Source organism: Lynx rufus, unplaced genomic scaffold (genome assembly GCF_022079265.1).
Source record: "Lynx rufus isolate CCGP_SWC_20201006 ecotype Redwood Valley unplaced genomic scaffold, mLynRuf1.p SCAF_17, whole genome shotgun sequence".
NCBI lineage: Eukaryota > Metazoa > Chordata > Mammalia > Carnivora > Felidae > Lynx > Lynx rufus.
The window spans coordinates 13,789,612-13,812,500 of record NW_025814831.1 but is presented as its reverse complement, the minus strand read 5'-3'; the positions used below and the strand labels follow the sequence as shown (position 1 = coordinate 13,812,500).

The 22,889-nt window shown below is 51.6% G+C and overlaps 1 protein-coding gene across 1 annotated transcript in view; it reads right to left on the bottom strand.

Annotated features, from left to right (window-relative positions):
• Positions 1 to 22,889, bottom strand: part of CCDC88C (coiled-coil domain containing 88C) — a 130,497-nt gene that overhangs the window by 51,850 nt on the left and 55,758 nt on the right. Inside the window, exons 5-10 of the mRNA XM_047080215.1 lie at positions 12,097 to 12,155; positions 11,137 to 11,220; positions 8,416 to 8,556; positions 7,978 to 8,162; positions 7,147 to 7,228; positions 6,617 to 6,775 (exon numbers count right to left, since the gene is read on the bottom strand). Coding sequence (XP_046936171.1) covers positions 6,617 to 6,775; positions 7,147 to 7,228; positions 7,978 to 8,162; positions 8,416 to 8,556; positions 11,137 to 11,220; positions 12,097 to 12,155 — 710 coding nt within the window. The remainder of the gene's footprint in view (positions 1 to 6,616; positions 6,776 to 7,146; positions 7,229 to 7,977; positions 8,163 to 8,415; positions 8,557 to 11,136; positions 11,221 to 12,096; positions 12,156 to 22,889) is intronic.

Genomic DNA, 22,889 nt, shown 5'->3' with positions numbered 1-22,889 from the left:
CAGGCATCCAGCCACCAAGCAACAGGCCAACACTCGTTTCCAGGGGGCCTCCCTGACCCCCAACAACCAAATGCCAGAGGTGCGGGGCAGGGGGAGGGGAGGTGGAATCAAACCAACCACGGTTCCTCCCCGCTGCACTCAGATCGCAGTACCCAATGCATCTCTCCTGAACCTAGAGCAACAGAAAGCCAGTCCGGAGGTGTCCTCAGGATGGGGACAGGGGCACTCCACACCGGGCAGGTGGACCTCCTGCTCACTCAGCCAAGATCGCCCCCTCACTAAACTCCACCTGTTCGCCCCGTCCCACTGCCATCAGCTTGGCTCCCTAGAACACCTGCCCTTTCTTCACCTGCCTCCAGGAGTGTGGTGATCAGTACAAACATCAGGTCTGTCTGCCCTGTTTTTACCTATGTACCGAATTTTATCAGCACTCCTTAGAAGCCGTTAAGAAACATGGAGAAACACAAAGTCCCAAGTGTAAACAGACAATATATGTCCCAGGTTCTTACTTAGTTCCCCGAATTTTAACGTTCCCCACTCACGACACAACATCCAAATTCCCACATGGACCACTGGAGGCGGGGCCTCCGTCTGCCCTTTCACGGTGTTGTCTGAGGCAGGGGCCACCATCACCCCCTCCTGAGCACCCGTTTCCCACCCCCCCCCCCACACTGCTGCGTCTCTCTGTGAGTTCCCCTGCCTTTATTTCCTTCCCCGTCAAGGCAGAGGCCCTACAGGCAGGCAGACACATTTCAATGCAACCTCCGTACTGACGGCAAAATGCAGACACTGTAAATCAATCCTCAGTTTTCTCCCACGAAAACATGTTTAGCAGTGGCTGCTGAACCCTGTGGGCCACCATGAGGCTTACACGTGGTGATGTAGTTGGAGCTTAACCATTCCTAGCATGCGGAAAAAGCTTCATAAATACAGTTATAACTGCTCTTTAACACCTTACTGTGCACCTACTCTGGGCCAGGCAGTTAAGTATTTTCAGCTTTTCAGGTCATAAATTTGTCACAACCATCCAACCCTGCAGGTGAACCAAACGCAGCCACAGAAAAATGTATGAACGGACGGATGCCGTTGTGCTCCAGTAAAATTTTATACTTACAAGGTGGATGGGGGGGCCAGGTCTAACCCCTAGATGGACTGTAGTTTGGCCATCGCCAAGCTACACAACATGGTCAAAGTCAGTCAGGCACGGACCTGGGCTTCAAGGAACTCCCAGTGTGGGCAGGAAACAGGAAAACACACATCACAGCACCATGTGAGGAGCACTGCCCAGGGTCACATGAAGCACTACCTGGGGCCTGCAGGAGGTGAAGTGCGAAGCAGAAGGCTGGGGGACGCAGAGGGATGTGGACAAGGACAGAGGCAGAATGGCCAGTTTGGATACCCGTGGAAGACATCCTGTGTGTAGGCTGTGGGGTCACATGAGCAACGACAGACAAGGCCGGTAGGGCAGAGACCCTCACTCCCCCTTCCACCTGCCCTGGACAGTGGCAGGGACGTGCCGGCAGGTGGGAAAATGGGCTCTGGAGGATGGGGAGCATCTGGGGCTGGGTGGACTGATCATGAACCCAGCTCCTAATTGCCTTGCCAACAGCATTCCCCCCACCCCCCCCCCGCCCCGTATGGTCAGCTCCCAGGGCTTGCTAGGATCAGCTCACTGGAAACCAGCTCCTATAGTGCACAATGCCCTTTTACAGAACACCCAGCAAGGGGGGTGGCAGCTAGGACTGTGCCCTGCTAGGTCTCTGCCTCTCAGACTGTTTACTTTGGGGCCAGCACTGCCTAGGAAGCCATAAATCCCATATAGGAGCAAGGACAAGGCCTGTCTTACCTCCACCCCACACAGATGCACATGGCACTGAAGCACCTGTCCTCTGCTGTTGGAAATTTCAGCCAAATCCAAATCACAGGACAAGAGGAACGTCCGGGCAGCCTCTCTGCCTCTGTCCTCCTCCCACAAGGCTCACTGGCAGCAGCGAGGAGGGACAAGTGCTTGCAAAGAAGCCAAGGACCACCTGGTGCACCGACCCCATGCTTCCCGCCGTTCCCAGGGATGGCCACACCACTCTCATCCTGTAGTGTGAACCCTCACGTAAACTACACCGGGAGGCACGGAAAAGCTGCCAGAAGCTTCACGGTAAAACATGGAAATTTGTGGTCCATATTTTTCTAACCAAAATTAACTTTGCCCTTGTCCTGAACCCCAAGGCCTTTTATCTTTTCCTCCCATGAGGCACGAGCACACGAGCACATGCTGCCTCCCATGATAGGCGTTAATGTGTCTCTCAGCGGGGAGACTTGACAGGCTCTCGGGGAGGGCACCTGGGCCGCCTGCCACTCTCCTGCCACTCTCTGTGTCTGGAAGAGCGTCCCCCACAGGGTAGGTGTCCACAATGTGAGCTGGCACGAACGTGTCAATCCTGTTCCTCTCTCTGCCCTCCTGACCATCACACCTACCACTACCCCATTCTCCAAGAGAAAAAAGCTCTAGATTCTTCCCGTCCTTTTCTCCAGATCAAGTCTTTTTATTGCTGAGTGATGGGGTTTTCCCTGACTTGTGGGTTGATTACCAAGTGCCTTGTGTGTGCCAGGCCCTGGCCACGCCGTCATATTAAGACCTAGTCCCTGCGCTCAGAGGCTCGAGTTCCATACAAGCAGCCTCAGACCAAGCTCCACCCACAGACTAGCCGTCAGCCTTGCCAACCCCACCTCTTGCAGAGAAAAGCCAGCAGTCGGAGGAAAGTACCCTGTTCATATGACTGTGGTCCTCACGCTTGGCAATGCTGAAAAGCCATCTGGGAGAGAGCATTCAGAACACACATTTCTGGGGCCCAGGAATCTGCATTTTGAACAGGCATGCTGGACTCAGATACAGGTGGATACAGACCACCTCTTGAGAAATGGAGATCTAACACATGGGGCTGTTCAGTATTTTAAACTATTAAGTTGATGTTAATCACGTATGAGCTTATTCAAAAGGGTTAACATCCACTGCTATCTTTTTACCTTCCACCTCCCCCCTATATTTTATTATGGAAATTTTAAAGCCTACTAGAACGTTGAAATAAATATTCTGAACCATACACATATCACCAGGATTCTGTAATTAGTGTTTTGCTATATTTGCTTTGTCACATATCCCCCCATCTCCCTGTTGTTAGTTTTTGGATGTGTAAACATCGTAATTGGGTCTTTCCCAATCTAAGGTTTTATCACATGCAGGTCAATCTCCATTCACAGACACATCTCTGCATGGTACTGCATACTTCTAATTACTTAGAGATTATTCAAGAATCTTGGGGTGAATCCCTTGGAGGTGTGCATCACTACACCCTGGAAAATCTGGTTTTACGTACAAAGCTGGGCAACATTGTTTTCTGAAACACAAACATGGGCCCAAAAAACACACCCGTGCATCAAGGTAGTGCTTCTCCTTGACACAAAGCACCAGAAAGACTGAGCGGCCCAGGCCCGGGCCCCTAAGTCTGGGGACAGGCAGCCCACCTCAATCCCTGCAGGCCCCACGTACTACTGGCTCGCATCCCAAAGCAACCTGTCCTGAGGCCTCTAAGCAGCATTCTAGGTTAACTTCCAACATACCCCAGTGTGCCCTGGTAGGCAGCAGGCCAGGGGAAGCCTGCACAGGGGTCTGAGAAGGCAGAGGCTCTACTGCGGCCCAGCAGCAACAAGCTCTATAAACGCTGATCAAAGAAAACCCCAGATACGGGGCACCTGGGAGGCTCAGCAGGTTGAGCGTCCAGCTTTGGCTCAGGTCATGATCTCGAGGTTAGGGAGTTCGAGGGCCAAATCGGGCTCACTGCTATCAGTACAGAACCCGCTTCAGATCCTATGTCCCCCTCACTATGCCCCTTCCCTGCTTGCATGCTCCCAAAATTAAATAAATACTAAAAAAAAGAAAAAAAGAAAAAAAGAAAGAAAAAAGAAAAAAAAAAGAAAAAAAACTCCGGATACAATTGTTCCAGCAAATGCTCATCCACCACCACCCATGGGCCAGACACTGGTCCAGATGCTGAGCACATACCCACGAACAAAGCAGAGTCCCCGTTCTGGGGCCCATGCCACTGGGAGTCACGGAAGCTATAGCAGAATGGACCCTGGGCAGTCCATCCAACCTCCCCAAGCTTAGCTCGTCCTCAGGGCTGCTTTGAGAAATGAATGAGAACACACAGATGTTGCTCAAGAAACGCTCAGCAACTTGCAGCCTTGTGGCCAGGAGAGGGAGGAAGCTCACCAGGCTGGAGATGGGCCCATCTTGGCTGAAAAGAGGGTGCAAGGGTCCCAGGTGGGCCCATCTAGCTGGCAGACTTCCACAGCCCATGGCATCCTGTTGCCCCTTCTGGTCCGTTCCCCACCTGGCAACCCAAAATGTGCTTTCTGAAATCCAAACCATGCCATGCCCCTCACTAAAACGCTTCCTGAGGATGCCATGCACCTTCCATGGCTGGAGTCTTTGGCCCCCTCCAGACAGCGAGAAAGGCTGATGTGACTACTTGAGATCTAAGGATGAGCGCCCAAGTGCTCCTGCCCACTGAACCCTGTCATCAGGGGCATCCCAGCACAGCAAGACTCATCCTCTCTATAGTGGCCTGGACTCCGTGGACCACGCCCAATTCATCAGCCAGCCTGGGCGGCAAAGGGTCTGCAAACCCATGCGTGTCCCTGCCTGCCCCAAAGTAAACACCTCATGCAGACACATACCATTTTTCTTGTGGTGAATAAAAACTAAAGTAAAATTCAAGGCATTACCAAGCTCCCAGTAACTTTTCACTATGCAATTAATCAATATGAAAAATGTTGCTGTTACTACACAGAGGCATGAAACTTGAAAATTTGAGAACTCTGAGAAAAGGGGGGTCCTGGGAGAAACCCTAAAAGTCGGGAAGCTCTGTGAATGCAGGGCATGCATCATCTTGGGTTTAGATCCCTAGCTGCTGGTGCAGGCCTTGGTACCACACAGGCACTAAGTCACCGTGTCTGGATGACCGTGTGAGGCTGCCTGGACAGGGCCAGGGGTGCACACAGAGACAGAGACTGGATCCCGATGCCCACCTGCTCCATGGGACAGAACTGGGGTGAGGTGTGGGAGCCACACTCTGCCTGTAATCCCATCTGGGGGCTGCAGAAGGCCTGCACTGTTTAGAAGGGGCTGCTGGGGCAGCACTCTGGGGAAACGTGCGGGACCCCCCCTGATTCTCTCAACTGTGGCATTTCTAGTAAGTGATAAAAGGCCCCGGTATATGCCCGTGTCCCAGAACTTGTCTGTGCTGGGGATTTATGCCTTTCAAATTCAGCGGGGCCAGTGGACCATTTCCAGGACAAAGCCAGAGGTGGTCTCCCACTCCCCACCTCTTGCACCCCAAAGCCACAGTACCAAAGGTGCCTTCTCTGCAGGAGGTAGGGCGTCACATTCCTCGGGGAACAGACACTTCTTGGGTAACAAATGGGCCCGGCACCACAGCCTTCCCTACCACCTCCTGCGGCCCGTAGGCAGGGCCTGCCTGTAGCAGCAGAGCGCGTCCAGGTGTTCAGCCAAACAGCCTTCCCCAAGCTGGCCTGCCAGCAGCATGGCTGGGAGAAGGATACCATGCCCCCCAGACCCATGTTTGGTCCCCTCAAAAGCCTCCTGAATGGCAACTGGAAATCTTTCTTACCAAACAAGCCCGGTTGGTACAGGCTGACATCCTGATTTCACCATCTCATTAAAACTACCTCCAGACCCCACCTTGGGATTGTTGATAGGGGCAAAGTCCCCAAATCCTTGGGAAAGTGGGTCCTGGAACCCGTGGCTGACATGAGGCAGTCAGGGTGAGCAGCTGAAGCACCGGTAACCCCACTTGGGTCTCGGTTTCCAGTCCCCCGTTAGCCCTGACGCCCTCCCCTGCATCCTCCCAGAACCTTGGGATCAGAGTGGGCTCCACGACTGAGGACTTCCTATGGGACTTGCCCAAGTGACAGGTATTTTTTGTCTTTCATCTGGAAAAACTCATGAAGTGGTATGATTATTTCTATTTTATGGACGAAGAAACTAATTCCCTGTAAGAGTTAGCCACAGAAGGGGCGCCTGGGTGGCGCAATCGGTTAAGCGTCCGACTTCAGCCAGGTCACGATCTTGCAGTCCGTGAGTTCGAGCCCCGCATCGGGCTCTGGGCTGATGGCTCAGAGCCTGGAGCCTGTTTCCGATTCTGTGTCTCCCTCTCTCTCTGCCCCTCCCCCGTTCATGCTCTGTCTCTCTCTGTCCCAAAAATAAATAAACGTTGAAAAAAAAAAATTAAAAAAAAAAAAAAAGAGCCACAGAAACTGCAAGAAGTAGGAAAAAATAAACAAAAATCCACGAATTGAAGGTCATCACTGTGGCAGGAAGCAGGAAAAGGAAAAATCCTAAAAGGAGTCTGAGCTCCTCATTACAGAACCAGGTTCCCTCCCCGCCCTCATCCATGTGACACCTCTAGGTGGGCAAGGAGCTGAGGGAGGGAGCCTCCTGGGCCCACAGACAGGCTGAGGTGCAGGGAAAGCCTCGCCGTGGAGATCTCACAGCTCCCTTTCCCGGCCGGCACGGACGTGTTCTGGAAGGCGGGCTCACCTCCATGCGTGCCTTGTAGAAGTCCACATCGTGCAGCTTCTCCCTGCAGCGCACGAGCTCCATCTCCAGCCTCTCCACGCGGTTCGCCTTCTCCCTCAGGGAGTCCAGCTCGTCGCGATAGGCACGGGCAGACCGGGCGTCAGCCGCCAGCTGGATGTTCTGGGGGTTGGGAAAAGGCAGGGGAAGCCAGCTTAGGGCCCCCCCTCCGGGGAGGGGAGAGGGGCCCAAGTCCCTGCAGTGCAGCCTTTCCGGGATATCCCAGGAGAAGTCAGGTCCGGGGGGCCCGGCAGGTCGGCATGCAGGCCCCTGCCTGGGGTCCCCCACAGGCTGTCACAAAGACACAGGGTCGTCCCCCCACAGCAGTTCTCAGGACAGCTGGCTGTCAGGCAGCGTCGCTCTGAGCAGACAGAAACAGAGGCCTTTGCCAGAAGCTCCTGATGCTGGTTTCCTGAGCCTCTGGGCCACAGTCACTGCAGAGTCTCGGCCACTACCACCTCCTCCAGGACACACGCACAGGCCCTCCCGCTCACCTCCTGCTTGGCCTTCTGAAGCTCTAGCACCAGCTGGTCCACCTCATGCCTGGTGTCCACAAGCTGCTCGGTCTTCTCCTCCCTGGGGGCGATGTGGAGGAACGGAGCTGAGGAGCGTCCTCAGCCAGCACCCCGAGCGGCCCCCCACCTCATGAGACCACAGCAGGGAGCGGGATGGCGGCTTCTGGGAGGGTGGAGGGCAGTGTGCGTACGGGGCTTACAAAAATGTTCCTGACTCGCATTCTCTTCTGCTTTTAACTTTTCAAAGCCTGCTCTCAAACTCCACCCACCAGACACTGGGTTTCCCTGTGAGGGTGCGGGGCAGGGGGAGAGGTAAGGAGGCTCCCGCCACAGGTGCACTCCCCACCACCAGGCAGGCAGGCTGTGAGGGGGAGGAGGGCAGCTCCCCAGACGGGGCGCAGGGACATTCTCCTGCTGCAGGAAAAGAGGCGACAACAGGTTCACCGGGTGGCAGGGTGGGGTGGTGGGGTGGTGGGGTGGCGGCGTGGGGGTGGGGTGGGGTTGCATCCTCCCTCTAGCCAAGAAAACATGCCAGTAGGTGATCAGTCCTGCCCCAAACTGGACAAGTGTGGACAAGAGGCTATCTGCAGACCATCTGTAACCCGGGCCGGTTGGAGCCCTAAAGATCTGGTAGAACCCCTCCCCGTGCAGGCCCGGACAGGGAGGGGACTAGTCCACGTTCAAACAGCGAGCGAGCCTGGGGCAGCGGGCTCTGGGGCCCGGGTTGGAGGGCTCCGGTTGGCCGTACCACACGACAGACCACCCAAAAGCAGAAAGACAGCCCAGCCAGGGGGCCCCTGCAGGACTCACAGCTCCTGTCTCACACGGCGCAGCCTGGCCTTGGTGTCCGCCAGCTCCACGGCCAGGTGCTGCTTGTCCTCGCTGGAGAGGCTGCTGGTGGGGCTGGGGGTGGACTCGGCGCTGGAGGACCTGAGCGGGCTGGGCGGGTGCTGCGCCTGCAGGTAGTCCCGCTCCTGCGTCAGGTCCACGATCAGCTGCGGCAGGGCAGGGGGAGGGGGGGGGAGAGCAGTCGCACCAGCGCGCCCCGCGCCCTGGCCCAACCATCGACAGACAAGGAGAAAGCAAGAGCAGAGGCTGGGTGTGGGGGAGAAACCACGAGGGAGGTGGCTCGAGTTTGTAGGAAGAGCTGGAATATTCGGTGGGACAAGGAGTGCGTGAATGGGGGCAGGGCCCCGAGCTCGGCATTTCTACAGACTTCTCCTCCCGCAGGTGTGTGCGGCCACGCACCTCCGTGCACTCGTCACGCTCATCTATGAGCCTCCTGAGGTGAAACACCATGTTCCTCGAGAGGGCCTCCAGCTCCTCCGGGGCCACGTCTGGGAGTTCCAGCCACTGCAGGTCAAACACGTTCTCCTGGTTGTGGGTCACCTGTGGGCACACAGGCAGGCGCTGCAGAGGCCGGCAGGTAGCATCCGCCTCCCCGCGCTAGGCCGGGCGGCGGGGTCGTGGCTGACACGTCCCACTGACATTATCAACCCGTCACTGACACATCTACTGCACCAAGGGGGCCCCATGAGTAAGTGCAAACTCCCTTCAACCAAGCTCTGGTGCAAAACACTCCTGCTTTCAACACCGGCTCAGAGAACACCTGGAGTCTTAGATTTTTTTTTTTAATGTTTATTTTTGAGAGAGACAGAGACAGAGACAGAGTATGAGCGGGAGAGAGGCAGAGAGAGAGGGAGACACAGAATCCGAAGCAGGCTCTAGGCTCCAAGCTGTCAGCACAGAGGCCAACATGGGGCTCAAACTCAGGAACCATGAGATCATGACCTAGGCCGAAGTCAGACGCTTAGCTTAACCAACTGAACCACCCAGGCGGGCCAAGCACCTGGATTCTTTAATGCCAGAAAGCTCTCCTACAATACAGTATTTCCCTAAACAGTCCTCAGATATGGTTGTTGTAAGCTGTCAATTTACAACTCAAGAAAGGGAAGCCTCAGGGGCTGGGAGGGTCCCTCAGGAGGGGGACCCTGTGTTACTACTTCAAATCCAATGTGAATACGGCAAATGTTACATAAAAGTCTTATGTCAGAATGTGGGGCACATAACAATCTTATTTCGGGGGAAGATTCATTTTAGATTCATAATCTAAAACAATTTTCAGTAAGCCTGAATCTCATTCCTCACGTAAAATCATCTGGTTTTTCCCTTTCCGCCAGGTGTGAGCGGAGACCCACAGCGATGTCCACACACAGCAGCCTCTCCATGGATCATGATAGTCTGACCTTCTCACCATCCCCCAGCCCCAGACCTACCGAGGGGGCAGAAGATCTATTTGGAGCACCTGATAGCTCAGTTTGGGAAGTGAAGTATTCGCGTACTCAGGCCTCAACAGGGGAAAACAGAAAGAAGCCAGAGCTACCCACTCAGTGAGGTGCACCAAAAAAAGTTCTTAAATTTTTCAGAGCAGTAAACAGAAACAGAAGATAGTTGAACAAAACAAAAGACAGGGCCCTTTAGTTTCTCAAAAGGCCTTTCTTACCTCTCCCCTCCTGACAAAGGAAAAGCTAAGATTCAGCTGATCCTGAGGAATCAGGAGAACCTTATCCCATGGTACAGGGTACCTTAAACTCTCAGAACTGGGAGCACAGGCTGGATGGGTGCTAGGTCTGCCCACAGAGGAGAAAAGGGGAGCAGGGGCTCAACCCCAGTGCACATCAGTCACCCTAACCCTAACCCTCATCCCCTAGTTCTGACTCAGCAGGCCTCTCGTGGGGTCTGGACACTGAACGTTTAAGCAGCACCCAACTAATTGTGAAGCCCAGTCCCCATAGCCAGCCACCAAATGACATGCATGCAAGACTCCTTTTTGGCCACATGTGACCTTCTCTTTCTCTGATATTCTGCTGTCTGAGCAGGAAAGGTGGTCAGTGGCAAAAAACAAACAAACAAACACTGCTGGCCTCAAGGACCCAGTTCCCAGATAAATACAATTTTCAAATTAAAAGCAGAATGGTTCTTAGGCTAACAGCTGGTCTGCCCCTGATAAAGGTGGTTGAGAATATCTGTGACACTACTGACTTTCCCTGATGGACCCCCCCACCGGCCAAGAACTGCATCTGTCTCCTGCTTCAAATCCCACCTCAGAACTCATGCCCCCAACGCCCTGACAGTGCCCTGGGCAGCTGTGGAAGCCCGGGAGCCCAGGAGCAGCCTGTCCCTGGTGCCAGCAGTGGGAGCTCTGCCTTCACTGACCCTGTCAGTTATATACCTGCTCCTACGAGCTCCTGGTTATGTCTTTTATATTTAATACATCTGTCCAATTACACTGAAGGCTGAACCTTAAGTCCTGAGGTAATTGAAGAATTGTGGTGTAAGGGTGGGGTGGAGATCAGGGAAGAAAATTTTCAGGTGAGCACCTGCCTCTCTCTACAGGCTCGTTTTCCAGGGAAACCCCCTCCCACCAAGGTCAATGGCAGAGAGGCTGCTCTCAGTGCAGAGCCCTCCTGACCCCATCCCGGACGCTGGGTCTCTGGAGACAGCCCTCTGGGACTTGCTGGTTTTTAACTTCTCAAGTGGCGGCGGCTTGTCTCTCTGCCATATTACTGACAGAAGCAGAGAATCTCTTTCTATAAAGATCAACCATTCAAAACAGGGTGACATTTGCCAGAATACATTTTCAGGGTCTGTAAATCAAATTCTGAGCCTAAATCACTTGACAGCTCTTAAAAATAGTCTGAGTCCATATTAGGCAAGAAGAGGAGGCAAAAGATGACTTGATTGAGGGCTTAAAAAAATTTTTTTTATTTTTACCCCATTTTATTTTAGCTCGCTGATGGTTACCTTTCCAAATAGAATACATTTGTCTGTGGTGTCTGAAACCTAAGATCAGCAAGAATATTGATGGGTGACATATTCTTCAAACTTTTCACCGGTGGAGACTGCCCATCTCCTGGCCACCACAGGAGTGGCGGTCCACAGCCACACCCCACGAAGCCACACACCTACCTCCTGTATATGGGCCACGATCCCGGCTTGGGTCTCAATGTCCAGCTGTTTGATTCTTTCAATAAATTCCTCTTTCCTCTCACACTGTGGAGGGTTACAGGTGTTAATGGAAGCATTCTATGAGGGCAACCTGGGGCCACCATGCTACATAAGTACAAACTATCCACCCAAGCCCTGGCTTTCTCCTTTATACCCCAGAATGCTCTTGTCCCCTTACCAGCCCTTACACTGAGGTTTCTCTAGAAGTTGCTCTGACTACCTAGATCAGACCTATAGCAGATTTTTAAAAAGCACATCCCAGACTGAAAACACTGGCAGTAGAACGCTGAAATCTGCACTTTATTATTTTAAGTACGTTTCATGTCCAGCGTGGGGTTTGGACTCAGAACCCTGAGATCAAGACCTGAGCTGAGATCAAGAGTCAAATGCTTAACCCACTGAGCCACCCAGGAGCCCCTGAAATGTGCACTTTGGACAATCTCTCCAGATGATTCCTAAACCGGTAAAGAACAAGAACACCTGGTCTAGGCCAGGGGCTGGCAAACTTCATTGGTAAAAGGCCAGATGGTTTAAAAAAAAAAAAAAAATTCTCAGACCCAGTGGGCCACGCCCCACAGATAATATGTAAAGGAATCAGCATGGCCGTGTTCCCATAAAACTTCATTTACAAAAACAGGTGGCAGGTCAATTTGGCCCCCAGGCTGCAGTCTACTGATCTTGTTCTAGATGTTCCCATACGGGGCCGTCTACTCATGGTGTCTTGGTCCGTGGGATCCCCACCTGCTCTCTTGCACAGGGTGCTCTGTGTGAGAAATCAGTGCCATCCAAGATGGTAGCCACTGTCTCTCAGGCAACCAATGGTTTCACTCCCACCTCAATTCAGGGGGCGTTTGATCCGCACAACTCCAAACACAAGATGGCTAAGAGCAGGCCCTCCCCACTGCATGCCCGGATCCCTACCTGGACGGCACAGCCCAGCACCAGCAGCAGCACCTTCTTTATTTCTTCCATGCTCTTCCCTAAACCAAAAGAGCAAGATAAATGTAACTAAGCTCAACTGTTCATAAAATTTCACCACTGATCTGCATGTGCTGTAGGGGAGGCAGGGGTGGAGGGGATCAAGCTAGAAAGCTAGAGAAAAAGTACTCTTTCAACCCAGCGATATCCACGTAGGTGTGCACAGTCCATCTCTTTTCTATGTATGGGTTTATTTTTTTTTAAAACCAAATGAGAATTCCATATATGACTATTTGTGGCCCTTTTCCATTCAGATAGCATAAATATCCTCTCATGATAATGAAGGAACTTCAGAACCAGCAGCTCTTTTCAGTGTGTGGGAAGCAAAGTACATTGGGAGAGAGTAATCCCCACGGGAAATACGGAGTCCTCCAAAACACGGCCGTATGCAACTTTACTTTTCCACCATGCAAAGAACGTCCAGGAGCCAGAGAAACAAACTGCCACACTCACAGCCTGTCTTCACATTATGGACTGTTTATGCATCGGTTCGGTCCCCCCCCCCGCCCCACACACATTCGACTAGAATACTCGAAAGCAAATTCCTAACATACATGTGGCATTTTTGATGGTCTCATCTTTACTTTGTACAAAGACCACAAACTTATTCAACCAATCTTCTTGGAGAGGTTCAAGTTTTTGATACTCTAATCTAAATAATGTGATAGAGAACATCTTAGTGGCTAATTCTTTATGCACATACTTACATCTTTCATTTAAAAAAAATTTCTTTAAAGTTTATTTTGGGGGGGGGAGGGAGAGAGGGAGAGAATCCCAAACAGGTATGATGCTGTCAGTATGGAGCCTGACGCAGGGCTCAATCTCATTTTTTTATGAAATTTATTGTCAAATTGGTTTCCATACAACACCCAGTGCTCATCCCAAAAGGTGCCCTCCATCAGCTGAAAAATTCTACAGGATTCTCCCTTTTTCATTATATCCTCTTCTGTTTGGGGGAAAAGGGACATGCCATATATAGCCTGGTTTTCTTGACAGACTTACCAGCATGAGCTCACCCTGTGCAAAAACGGCCCCAGGTATCCCCAACAACTGCTAGGATAAACAAACCAAACCTGGGTCCCAGGAACTAGTGTGGTTCATTCCAGGTCCCTGGGTGTAAGGTGGGTGTGGAGTGACATGCGATCTTATCCTAATATTTCTCAACAGAAAAGTGTCTCAAAATAGCTTTTCCCTGACATCGTGGTGGAGTCTCAGATGTGGGGGCTGGACATTCGTTCAGCCAAAACCAAACACCCTCTCTTACCTTCCAGCCTGAAGGTGGGCAGGAGGGGCTGGCGAGCTGGACCACAGGGACCCTTCCGAGCACTCAGATTCCACAGTCTTAACACACTTAGCTTTGATGGCACTGAACATCACTGTACTGGGCTAATGCTCTTCTCTTTGCTAATAAGGTGCACAACTTCATCAGTGTTTGAAATGGGAACATTTTCAGACTTTCATACATTTTTTTTTTTTTTTTTTACTGGAGGCCTTTTACTTGTCCCAAAAGTCTAATCCATAGACATAAATAAATAGATGGCCACAATGACTCACTTCTCTGTTAAAGCTGAACTGATGATCAATCACAATTTTAGTGTCGATTACAAGGAAATGCCCACCTGAATATTAAAAGCCTACTATCAGTCTCACCAAAATCTTTCCCTGGCCACAGTGCTGCATCCAGCCCAGGTGACCACCCTCACCTCTGTCCCCAGACACCCAGCCAGTGCCCCTCATACACCTTTGGTGGATAGAACAGGTACAGACCCCTCCCAGCCATTGCCAGTGATTCACCACCTGTCATGGGCCATGAGCCCAGCGTATAACCGGCAGGGACACACAGGAGGAAAGCATTCGCAAGGTCTCCCGTTAGCCCAGATGGAAGTCAGAGTTCACACGGAGAATCTTTACATACTGTGTTCACAGCGAAGGCCCCAAAGGCCCTCATTATATCATACACTAGAATAATTTAAACAGCCCCGATGATCCATCTTCCTGGCTCGCAACAGATGAGCAAACTAAACGTGGGAACAAGCACTGAACACGCCCACTGCCAGTAGCAGGAGCACAAGCCAGTGACTGCAAGGAAAAGACCAGAAACCCTATGTACACACACACCAAGGCCTCAAAACTACATTCTGTGGCTATTCAAACAACAAAGGGTTCTGTTCCCTCAGCACCCAGCATTTACACACCTTGACAACTATGAGTCATTCATTCATTCGTTCATTCACTCACTCACACCTATTAGAAAAGTATGCAATTCCTGTTTTGCTAAGTCTTAGAACAGAGTAGGGGGAAAGGTTTTAAAGGGACAGAGTTTTAGAAAAATTCTCATGGAAAAAAAAGTATTTAAAATAAACTTTTTGGTAATGAACAGGGTACCAGGAAAATCACCCCTGCCCTCATTCAAATGAACCAGTGCTGTGCTCATTTTCACCAGGCTAAGTGAATACAAACATTTGCTTATAATAAATGCATCCTGGGGCGCCTGGGTGGCTCAGTCGGTTGAGCATCTGACTTTGGCTCAGGTCATGATCTTACACTTCGTGGGTTCAAGCCCCACATCGGGCTCTGTGCTGACAGCTCGGAGCCTGGAGCCTGCTTTGGATTCTGTGTCTCCCTCTCTCTCTGCCCCCTCCCCCGTTCATGCTCTCTCTCAAAAACAAAACCCATTCTGAAAAATTAAAAAATAAATAAATGCATCCTGTGATTTTTACCCCTACACAGATTCCTGTGAAGTTAAAAAAGTATATGAAAATAAAAAATGGAAGAATACAAGTTCCCTCATTTCTCCTGGGAAGCTGATGCCCAATTTCTCTCAGGATTTCAACAGTAAGGCAAACTACTGCTATTTTCATAAATCTGCCAGATTGTAGGTTTTGAATAGTTTCAAAACATACCCGAAGACTCTGTACTGGGTCCCTGCCAATAAGACTGGCTCAGTGACACACTTAAGCAGGCCAAGAAGAAATAAACCTGCAGGCAACTCCCTCCCAAGCACCCCCAGGGGTGGAGGCTCGCTGAGAACAGAACCAGAATCAACACAGTCCTCTGAGCTCAGACCAGGACCAGCAATTTTAAAAAGCTGATAAATGCTATGGAAACCCAGAAGAAGGACATCTAATTTGCAGTAAGGATCAGGCAAGGTTTCCTGAGGAAATGACCCCTGAGCTGAGACCCAAGGATGATGAGGGATGTGGGAAGCAGGTGAACCAGGGCTCAGGCACAGGGATCAGCATGTGCAGAGGCCCAGAGGTAAGGGAACATGGTGTCTGTCAAATTACGAATGCTTTGTGGTTACGGGTGGGTCTTCAGAGTGAGAAATGGGGGCAGGGTATGAAGCGATGTTCATTTCTCTACCGAGTGAGTCACAGGCAACCAAGGGGGGAGGGTCAAAAACATCCGACACCCTCTGCGTCTACCCACAACCCCAGGGGGAATCCCACGACAGCCTGAGCTAATGGCTGAATCTAAGAAAAACCTTCCTTTACTACCTGCTTCCTACAGTCCTGACACAGAGAAACTCACACCAGCCTTAGCAGAAATAGAATACATCAACATATGCTGATCTAAGCTATATATAAAGTTAGATGTTTGTAGCAACCCGCTTCCAAAACAGAAGGGAAACTATCTGATATTGCATGTGTGTGAGGGTAGACAAAAGATAGAAGTAGATAGACAGTAGGTAGATAGAAGTGTTTTTTTTTTTTTTTTTAGTAAGTTCATTTATTTCTGAGACAGCATGCAAGCAAGTGAGCGAGCAGGGGAGGTAGAGAGAGAGAGAGAGAGAGAGAGAATCTGAGCAGGCTCTGCACTATCAGCACAGAGCCCAACATGGGGCTGGATCCCACGAACCATGCGATCATGGCCTGAGCCGAAATCAAGAGGCAGACTTTTAACCAACTGAGACACCCAGGTGCCCTTCGAAGTGTAGTTTGATAATTAAAGTACATGAACCTCTAAAATGTGGAGGCAGAGCTAGATCGGGGCTGGAAAATCCCCTTTCTAATCTCCTGTCTGTGGTACATGTGGCTCGTCAGTATCAACACCTTGTTAAGCAGCCTGGAAAGAGGCCTCAGAATCCCTCTGAAAAGAGCACTGGACAGCACCTGCCAATCAACCAAAGTTGACACATGAAACAAAACCTGTCTTCCGTGCCTGGTACGTGATCTCTAGGGTCCTTTTTGGGTCCACTCTGAGTCTCCAAGATGCAGCCCTCTGAATGTTCCCACTTCCTGGTCTCTGGATATGGAAAATAAACCTTGTCATTGATAAATGGTCACTTAGGTATGAAGGTGGGGATTTAGGCAAAGGAATGCTAACAGTCCCCTCTAAGACGGAGCCTCTCCTGCACACCCTCTGCTCTGTTGAGGTCAGAAGGCACCGTGACTGCCTGCAAAGACAGCGTCAGAGAAAGGCAGTGACACTGACTCCTCAGTCTTGCTCACTCAGCTCTCCACAACCACAGGGGCCCAGGATCAGCAAACTGCCAGCCAGGCTGAGGGTTTAACCCTCACCACCTGGAAAATGGACCCTTTCAGGTTAATTCTGCCCCTGCCCCACCCCGTGCCCTTCATGCCTATGGGCCATTACTGCACTTTCAGTAAAACACACAGTCATCTGATTTAACCCCAAAGGACAGCATTATCTCCACTTTACAAACAAGAACAGGTTCAGACCAGCAGAGTCACAGAACTAAGATTTGGTCCTGGGCTGTTCACCACCTGCTTTGCCCTAACTCCCTATCGTCCCTTTGCCCCCTGAAACGGTCATTACTGAGGGTTACAGCTCCTTCCAGAACAGAACTCTATCTGACCCAAATGCCACAGTGCAGGCATTTAACCAGTGCCTGCTGACTGAGCGAGTGACATTAACAGTTAACACTGAGTCCCTGGGTAGAACATAGAGAACAATTTCAGTTTCCTTCCCTGCTGGGATGGAGACTATGCATTCGTATGTACCTATTTGTTCTTAATAATTCTCTATACCGCTCTCCTCTGCTGTGTGTTAGAGTCAATCACTAACTGTGTTTCCCCCTGGTTTCTTGTTTAACAAAAAATTTTTTTTGAAAAAGTGAGAGTGCTCGAGCAGGGAAGAGGGGCAGAGGGAGGCTGGGGAGAGAGACAGAGGGAGAGAGAATCTTAAGCAGGCTCCACGGCCAGTGCTCAGCCCAATGTGAGGCTTGATCTCACGACCCTGAGATCATGACCTGAGCCAAAATCAAGTCAGATGCTCAACCGAGTGAGCAACCCAGGCACCCCTCCGTGCTTTCTTATTTAAAAAACCATTATTTCCTAAGGATGATTATGGGGCTGTCTCACTGACTTGAAAGTAATGCTGTGCTGAACGTGACCCATGTGTATGTCTCTTCAACGTCTAATGACATCCTGAGACTCACTCACAAGAGCACAGCTCTGTGGGCCCTCCGGAGGACCCGGCTTGCATCAAAACCAGCAGTTTATTATCATTTGAACAGTCAGGGTCACCTTCCACAGGCACTGCCGAGGAACAGAATGGATGGGGAGTTCCTGGTGGGTGGGCACATGAGGACATCCCCCACATACCTGTCTCGGTGCATACGGTCTGAAGCAGGCATCTCCACATAATACCTCACTGGCTGAAGGGTGACTCCTAGGAAGCCCTCACCCAGCTTTTTCACACCCAGAACATTACCAAACAGGGCCCCCACCAGGCAGGAACATAACCAGGCACTCCACTATCTGTTTATTCAGTTACTGAACAAATGGTTATCACAGGTGGGTTTTGGCAGGCACCAAGTTGCATGTCAGTGCAAATGGTGCAGGAGCCTCCCACGCACCCCCCCTCCGCCGACCAGCGGCCCCCTGATCCCAGCATCAGTGCACCCCCCAATCCAGCCTGCCACCGACCCCCGGATCCCCCAGCACCGCCAGGTGTGGGCAACAAGAGGCATCTGCCCAGCAACAGAGGCAGCTGCTCCCAGATTGGGGATAACACTTTGAAACAGCCACCCCAAGCCCCTCAGACAGCATGCCCGACAGAAAGGACTCCCTGCCTGTCCCCCCTCCCTCCCCACCCAGGCCACAGCAGGGGAAAGCTAATTCTCCCTAGCACTGAACAATTACAGATCAGAAAAAGCAAAATGCAGAGGCGCCTGGGTGGCTTAGTCAGTTAAGCGTCGACTTCAGCTCAGGTCACGATCTCGCGGTCCGTGAGTTTGAGCCCCGCGTCGGGCTCTGGGCTGATGGCTCAGAGCCTGGAGCCTGCTTCCGATTCTGTGTCTCCCTCTCTCTCTGTCCCTCCCCTGCTCACAGTCTGTCTCTCTCTCAAAGTAAACAAACATTAACAAAAAGAAGAAGAAAAAAGCAGAATCTGACCACAAGAACTCAGCTTGAGACCCAGCATCTGCACTGGTCGCAGGCGAGAGGGTGCCACAGGCAGGAGATGATGCGAGGAAGGGAAGGGTTCCTCCCCACCACCAGACAGAAAACTCAAAGCCCAAATACTATCAGTGACCATAAAGAACCTTTCACAAACAACATCTCGTCCCTCCTCCTCGGACAGCCACGGCCACAGGGAACAGTGCTGCTGGAAGCCATGGCGTGGTTACCACAGCCAGGGAGCCGTCTCTGTGTACAGACCATCGCTAAGAAGTTTACTCAACAAAGGCTGGTATCCAGGCGGATCCCAGGCCTGTTCCGAAGGCCGGCATTTGGCTGCGCTCTAACACCCGCCTGTGCCTCGTGTTAACCAAGCTTTTCACGCTCCTGGAAAAGCAAAGTGCTGGCTTTCAGCTCAAGTGTCCAGCAACCCCCGCATTCTAGATGGACCAAAAGACTCCTTTCCGGACCCAGCAAGCAGCACAGGAGCAAAGCAGCAGGCCGCAGCCTCACCATTTGCAACCGCACTTGGATGCTTTTCTGAGCCTGCTCCCTCCAGGACAGAACGGGGAGCGTCACCAGGATCCAAATGGCTACAAGGTTGGTTCTCCTTTGCTCACTTACTTCTTCCCTCTTTGTCTAAACAACCTGAGGTTTGGGGCCCCTGGGTGGCTCAGTCGGTTAAGCGTCCTGCTCTTGATTTTGGCTCAGATCATGATCTCACAGTTCATGCGATCGAGCCCCATGTTGGGCTTTGTGCTGACAGGGCAGAGCCTTCTTGGAATTCTCTCTCCCTCTCTCTCTCTCCGCCCCTCCCTCCCTCACGCTCTCAAAATAAACAAACATAAAAAAATAATAAAGAACCTGAGGTTTTTGTAAATACAAAAATAAAAATATGTGCACACAAGAACAAAATTACAGTGAGGGAGAAATGAAAAAAAAAAAAAGGTTAAGAGAAGTAACACCAGAAATCTCTCTTTAACCCCCAATGGTGGACGCTTGCCACCAGGTCACCCGGCAAGCGGCGGCACTAGGGAGGGCAGAACCGCAGGGAGATGGCGGGGGAGGGAAGCCAGCCCTCGAGATCTTTAAGAGAACACTCACTGGGGCAAGAAGACTGTTCCTAACAAACCTAGCTCCGGGCCCTCTTCCCGGGCTGCAGGGAGCAAGCCACAGGCACGCAGCCCACCCAGGCTCCCTGCTAGTCTGCAGAAGGCAGAGCTGCGCCGTGTGGACTAGGAGGCAAGGCTTCCACAGGGTCTGAAAAGCACTTTGGGGATGCCTTTGACAGGAGAGCAAGCAAACACTGTGAAGGTTAAATATTGATCCCAGGAGTTTCCCTCCGGCCTTTGAAAAGTAAACTTCGGCTGTGACAGAGACTTCCCCCTAGTGTCCTGAGGACAGATGCCCCTCATGGGATTCCCAACACAGTTCCACTCCTGTGAGCTTCTCCCTCCCAGGACACCTTTCCTCTGCTGCTCTGCCACACACAGCCTCCTCCAGGAGGTCTTCCTGGCCTGCCTGGCAGAACTCATCATCTGCTCTGCATTTTATGGAAAGCACACATAGGTCACTTCTCACCCTGGAAAAGATCTAGCAGTTACCAACGTGGTCTTCCTATCCTCCCTCCCCCAACACGGACTGGGGGCTTCTTGAGCAAAAATAGCCTCCTTGTTTCCAGGGGCCCTGGACCCAGCGTGGTGGGCGTCTGACAATGAAAGCTGGAGGAGAGGGTCGGGCTCAACTTCTCTGTGGGCCTCTGGCGGAGGGGTAGCCTACTCAAAAAAGCAAGGGTACAGGGCCATTCTAGTCTTCTATGGGGGCGGGGGAGGGGCAGAAATTGGCCCTTTGGTTTCCTCCGTCAGAACGGAGGCCTGCATGAGCTGGGAGGAAGCTATGGCACCTGTAGGCACAGAATGCTCCCACTCATCAAGGTGCTTTCTCGGTCACTAGAAGCCCTTCAGTGAGCACCAGAATAGGGAGAAAACAGAAGACCAATGGCCAGCCCACTGAATAGCAATTAATGGAATCCCCAAGACTATCCTCAAGTGTTCCAGCTGTATTCACAGACAGCACTCTGTAGGATATGGGGACAGCCCCTCCACGGACCCGGGTATCTTGCCTTGTGTTTAAAATCCACGCAGCACCAGGCTGAAGGATGACGGTGGCCACTGCCTGATGACCCACGTATATATCCATCTGCAGAACTTAAACAGTGACAAATGCGTCTCTTACCTACGGGGCCATCAAGCCATATGCTTCTGAAGGAGTTCCCTCTCCTCTCTGAGCTGGGTTTCCCAACTTCACATGGCTCCCTTCCTTCCACTCTAAGCGTCTTAGGTGGGATCAGCCATTTACAAGTCAGAAAACCACTGCTGCACTTGGACACAAACCTTGGAAGACAAACAATGCTCTCTTCCAGCATGACTGCTGAATGATTCATCGGAGAAATTAATTTGCTACCACCTTGGCTTCTGTCAGACGAATCTAGTCTTTTTTTGTGTGGCCTGGTGACACGCCTGGCTGCTGAGAAAGCAGAGCTTGAGGGGACCAGGGAGCTGGTCCAGGTGTGACCAAAAACCTTCCCTCGTTTAACAGATAAAGCAGACATCATCACCTCTTGGTTGTCATGACTTCTTCCAGAACAGACTCTGAGAAACCATATAAATGTCCCTAATGGATGCACAGCTGGCAAGCTGGTGGGGTGAGGGCAGTTTCCAGCACATCATCTCCAGTCTCACGGAGCCACACACACACATGGTGTTGGGCAGAGATGGACTTCCACTTGACCCCGACCACTGACATCTGACCTTTTGCATCTGTGAGAGCATGTGCTTAACACTTGTCAGCTGCACTTGCTTGAAGGAAGGGAAGTGGGGACAGGAGGAGATAAAGGTAGGTCTCCGGCAGGCATGCTTTCTTTACTGAGCACCTACTATGGGCCAGGTACTGCTGTGGACACTTGGGATAGATGGGCGGCAATAAGAAGAAAAAACCCAAAGATTCCTGTCCTCATGAGAAATTACATCCTGGGGGTGGGGATGGGTAAGCAACGCAACAGAGATGAAAAAATAAATGATACTGGAGGGTGATAAATACTGGGAAAGGGGGAGGCAGAGCACGATGAGGGGACTGGCCTGGGGACACAGGGGGTCGGGAGGGGCACTTGAGCAAAGACTTGTGTCTGAGAAAAGCGTGCCAGGCAGTGGGAACAGCCACTGCGCAGACCCTAGCGCCAGGAGGGAAGGGGCAAGAAAGTAACACAACCTGACTGGCGTGTATCTAAGAGGACCAGGGGCTGTGCTTAGGACAGACTACCAGGGGCAAGGACAGAGCCAGGCAGGTGTCACAAAGCCACTCTGGCACGCAGCCAGGTGGGAGATCAGGGTGGCCATGTGGCAAGAGGAGAGAAGAACTCAGGCGCTGCGAAGGCACAGCCGAGGTATCTGCCTGACAAACAAGTGTGGGTGAGAGAGGTCAGGATTTAGCCAACTAGAAACAAAACAAAGGGACACCCTACAACACCCAGCCCTGGGAGCCACCAGAACAAGGTGGGAGCCACCAGGGCAAGGCTTTCCTGCTCACAGCCATCATGTAAAAGTGAGCAAGGGGCTCAGAGCAGAGTCCTGCAAGACCCCAGCCGGGCTCCAACAAGTGGGGTCCACAGTAATGAGGTACTGGACAGACGCTTCCCAAGGGACTGGCACCCAGGTGACAGACAGCTGCACATCGTGCCATTAAAGAGAAAATCCAGAGTGGCAATTCAAGCTAAAGAAGAGAGAATGAGGATTTGGGGCCAGAGGGGCAGGTACTGCAGAGAGATTTTTTTTTTTAAGTTTGTTTATTTTGAGAGAGGGAGTGAGAACATAAGTGGGGGCAGAGGGGGAGATAGAGAAGGAGAGAGAGAATCCCAAGCAGGCTCTGCACTACCACTGCAGAGCCCAATGTGGGGCTCAAACTCATCAACTGAACCATGAGATCACGACCTGAGCCGAAATCAAGAGTTGGACACTTAACTGATGGAGCCACCCAGGTGCCCCACTGCAGAGAGATTTTAACAACAGTTTAAAGTATATGAAGTTCTTTGGGGCAACTGGGTGGCTATTGGTTGAGTGTCCAACTCTTGGGTTTTGGCTCCAATCATGAGCATGGAGCCTGCTTATGATTCATTGTCTCTCTCCCTCCCTCTTTCTCTCTCTGCCCCTCTCCCTGGCTTGCACTCAGAAGGAAGGAAGGAAGGAAGGAAGGAAGGAAGGAAGGAAGGGAGGGAGGAAGGAAGGAAGAGAGAGAGAGAGAGAGAGAGAGAGAGAAAGAAAGAAAGAAAGAAAGAAAGAAAGAAAAGAAATAAAAGGAAAGAAAGAAAGAGAAAGAAAA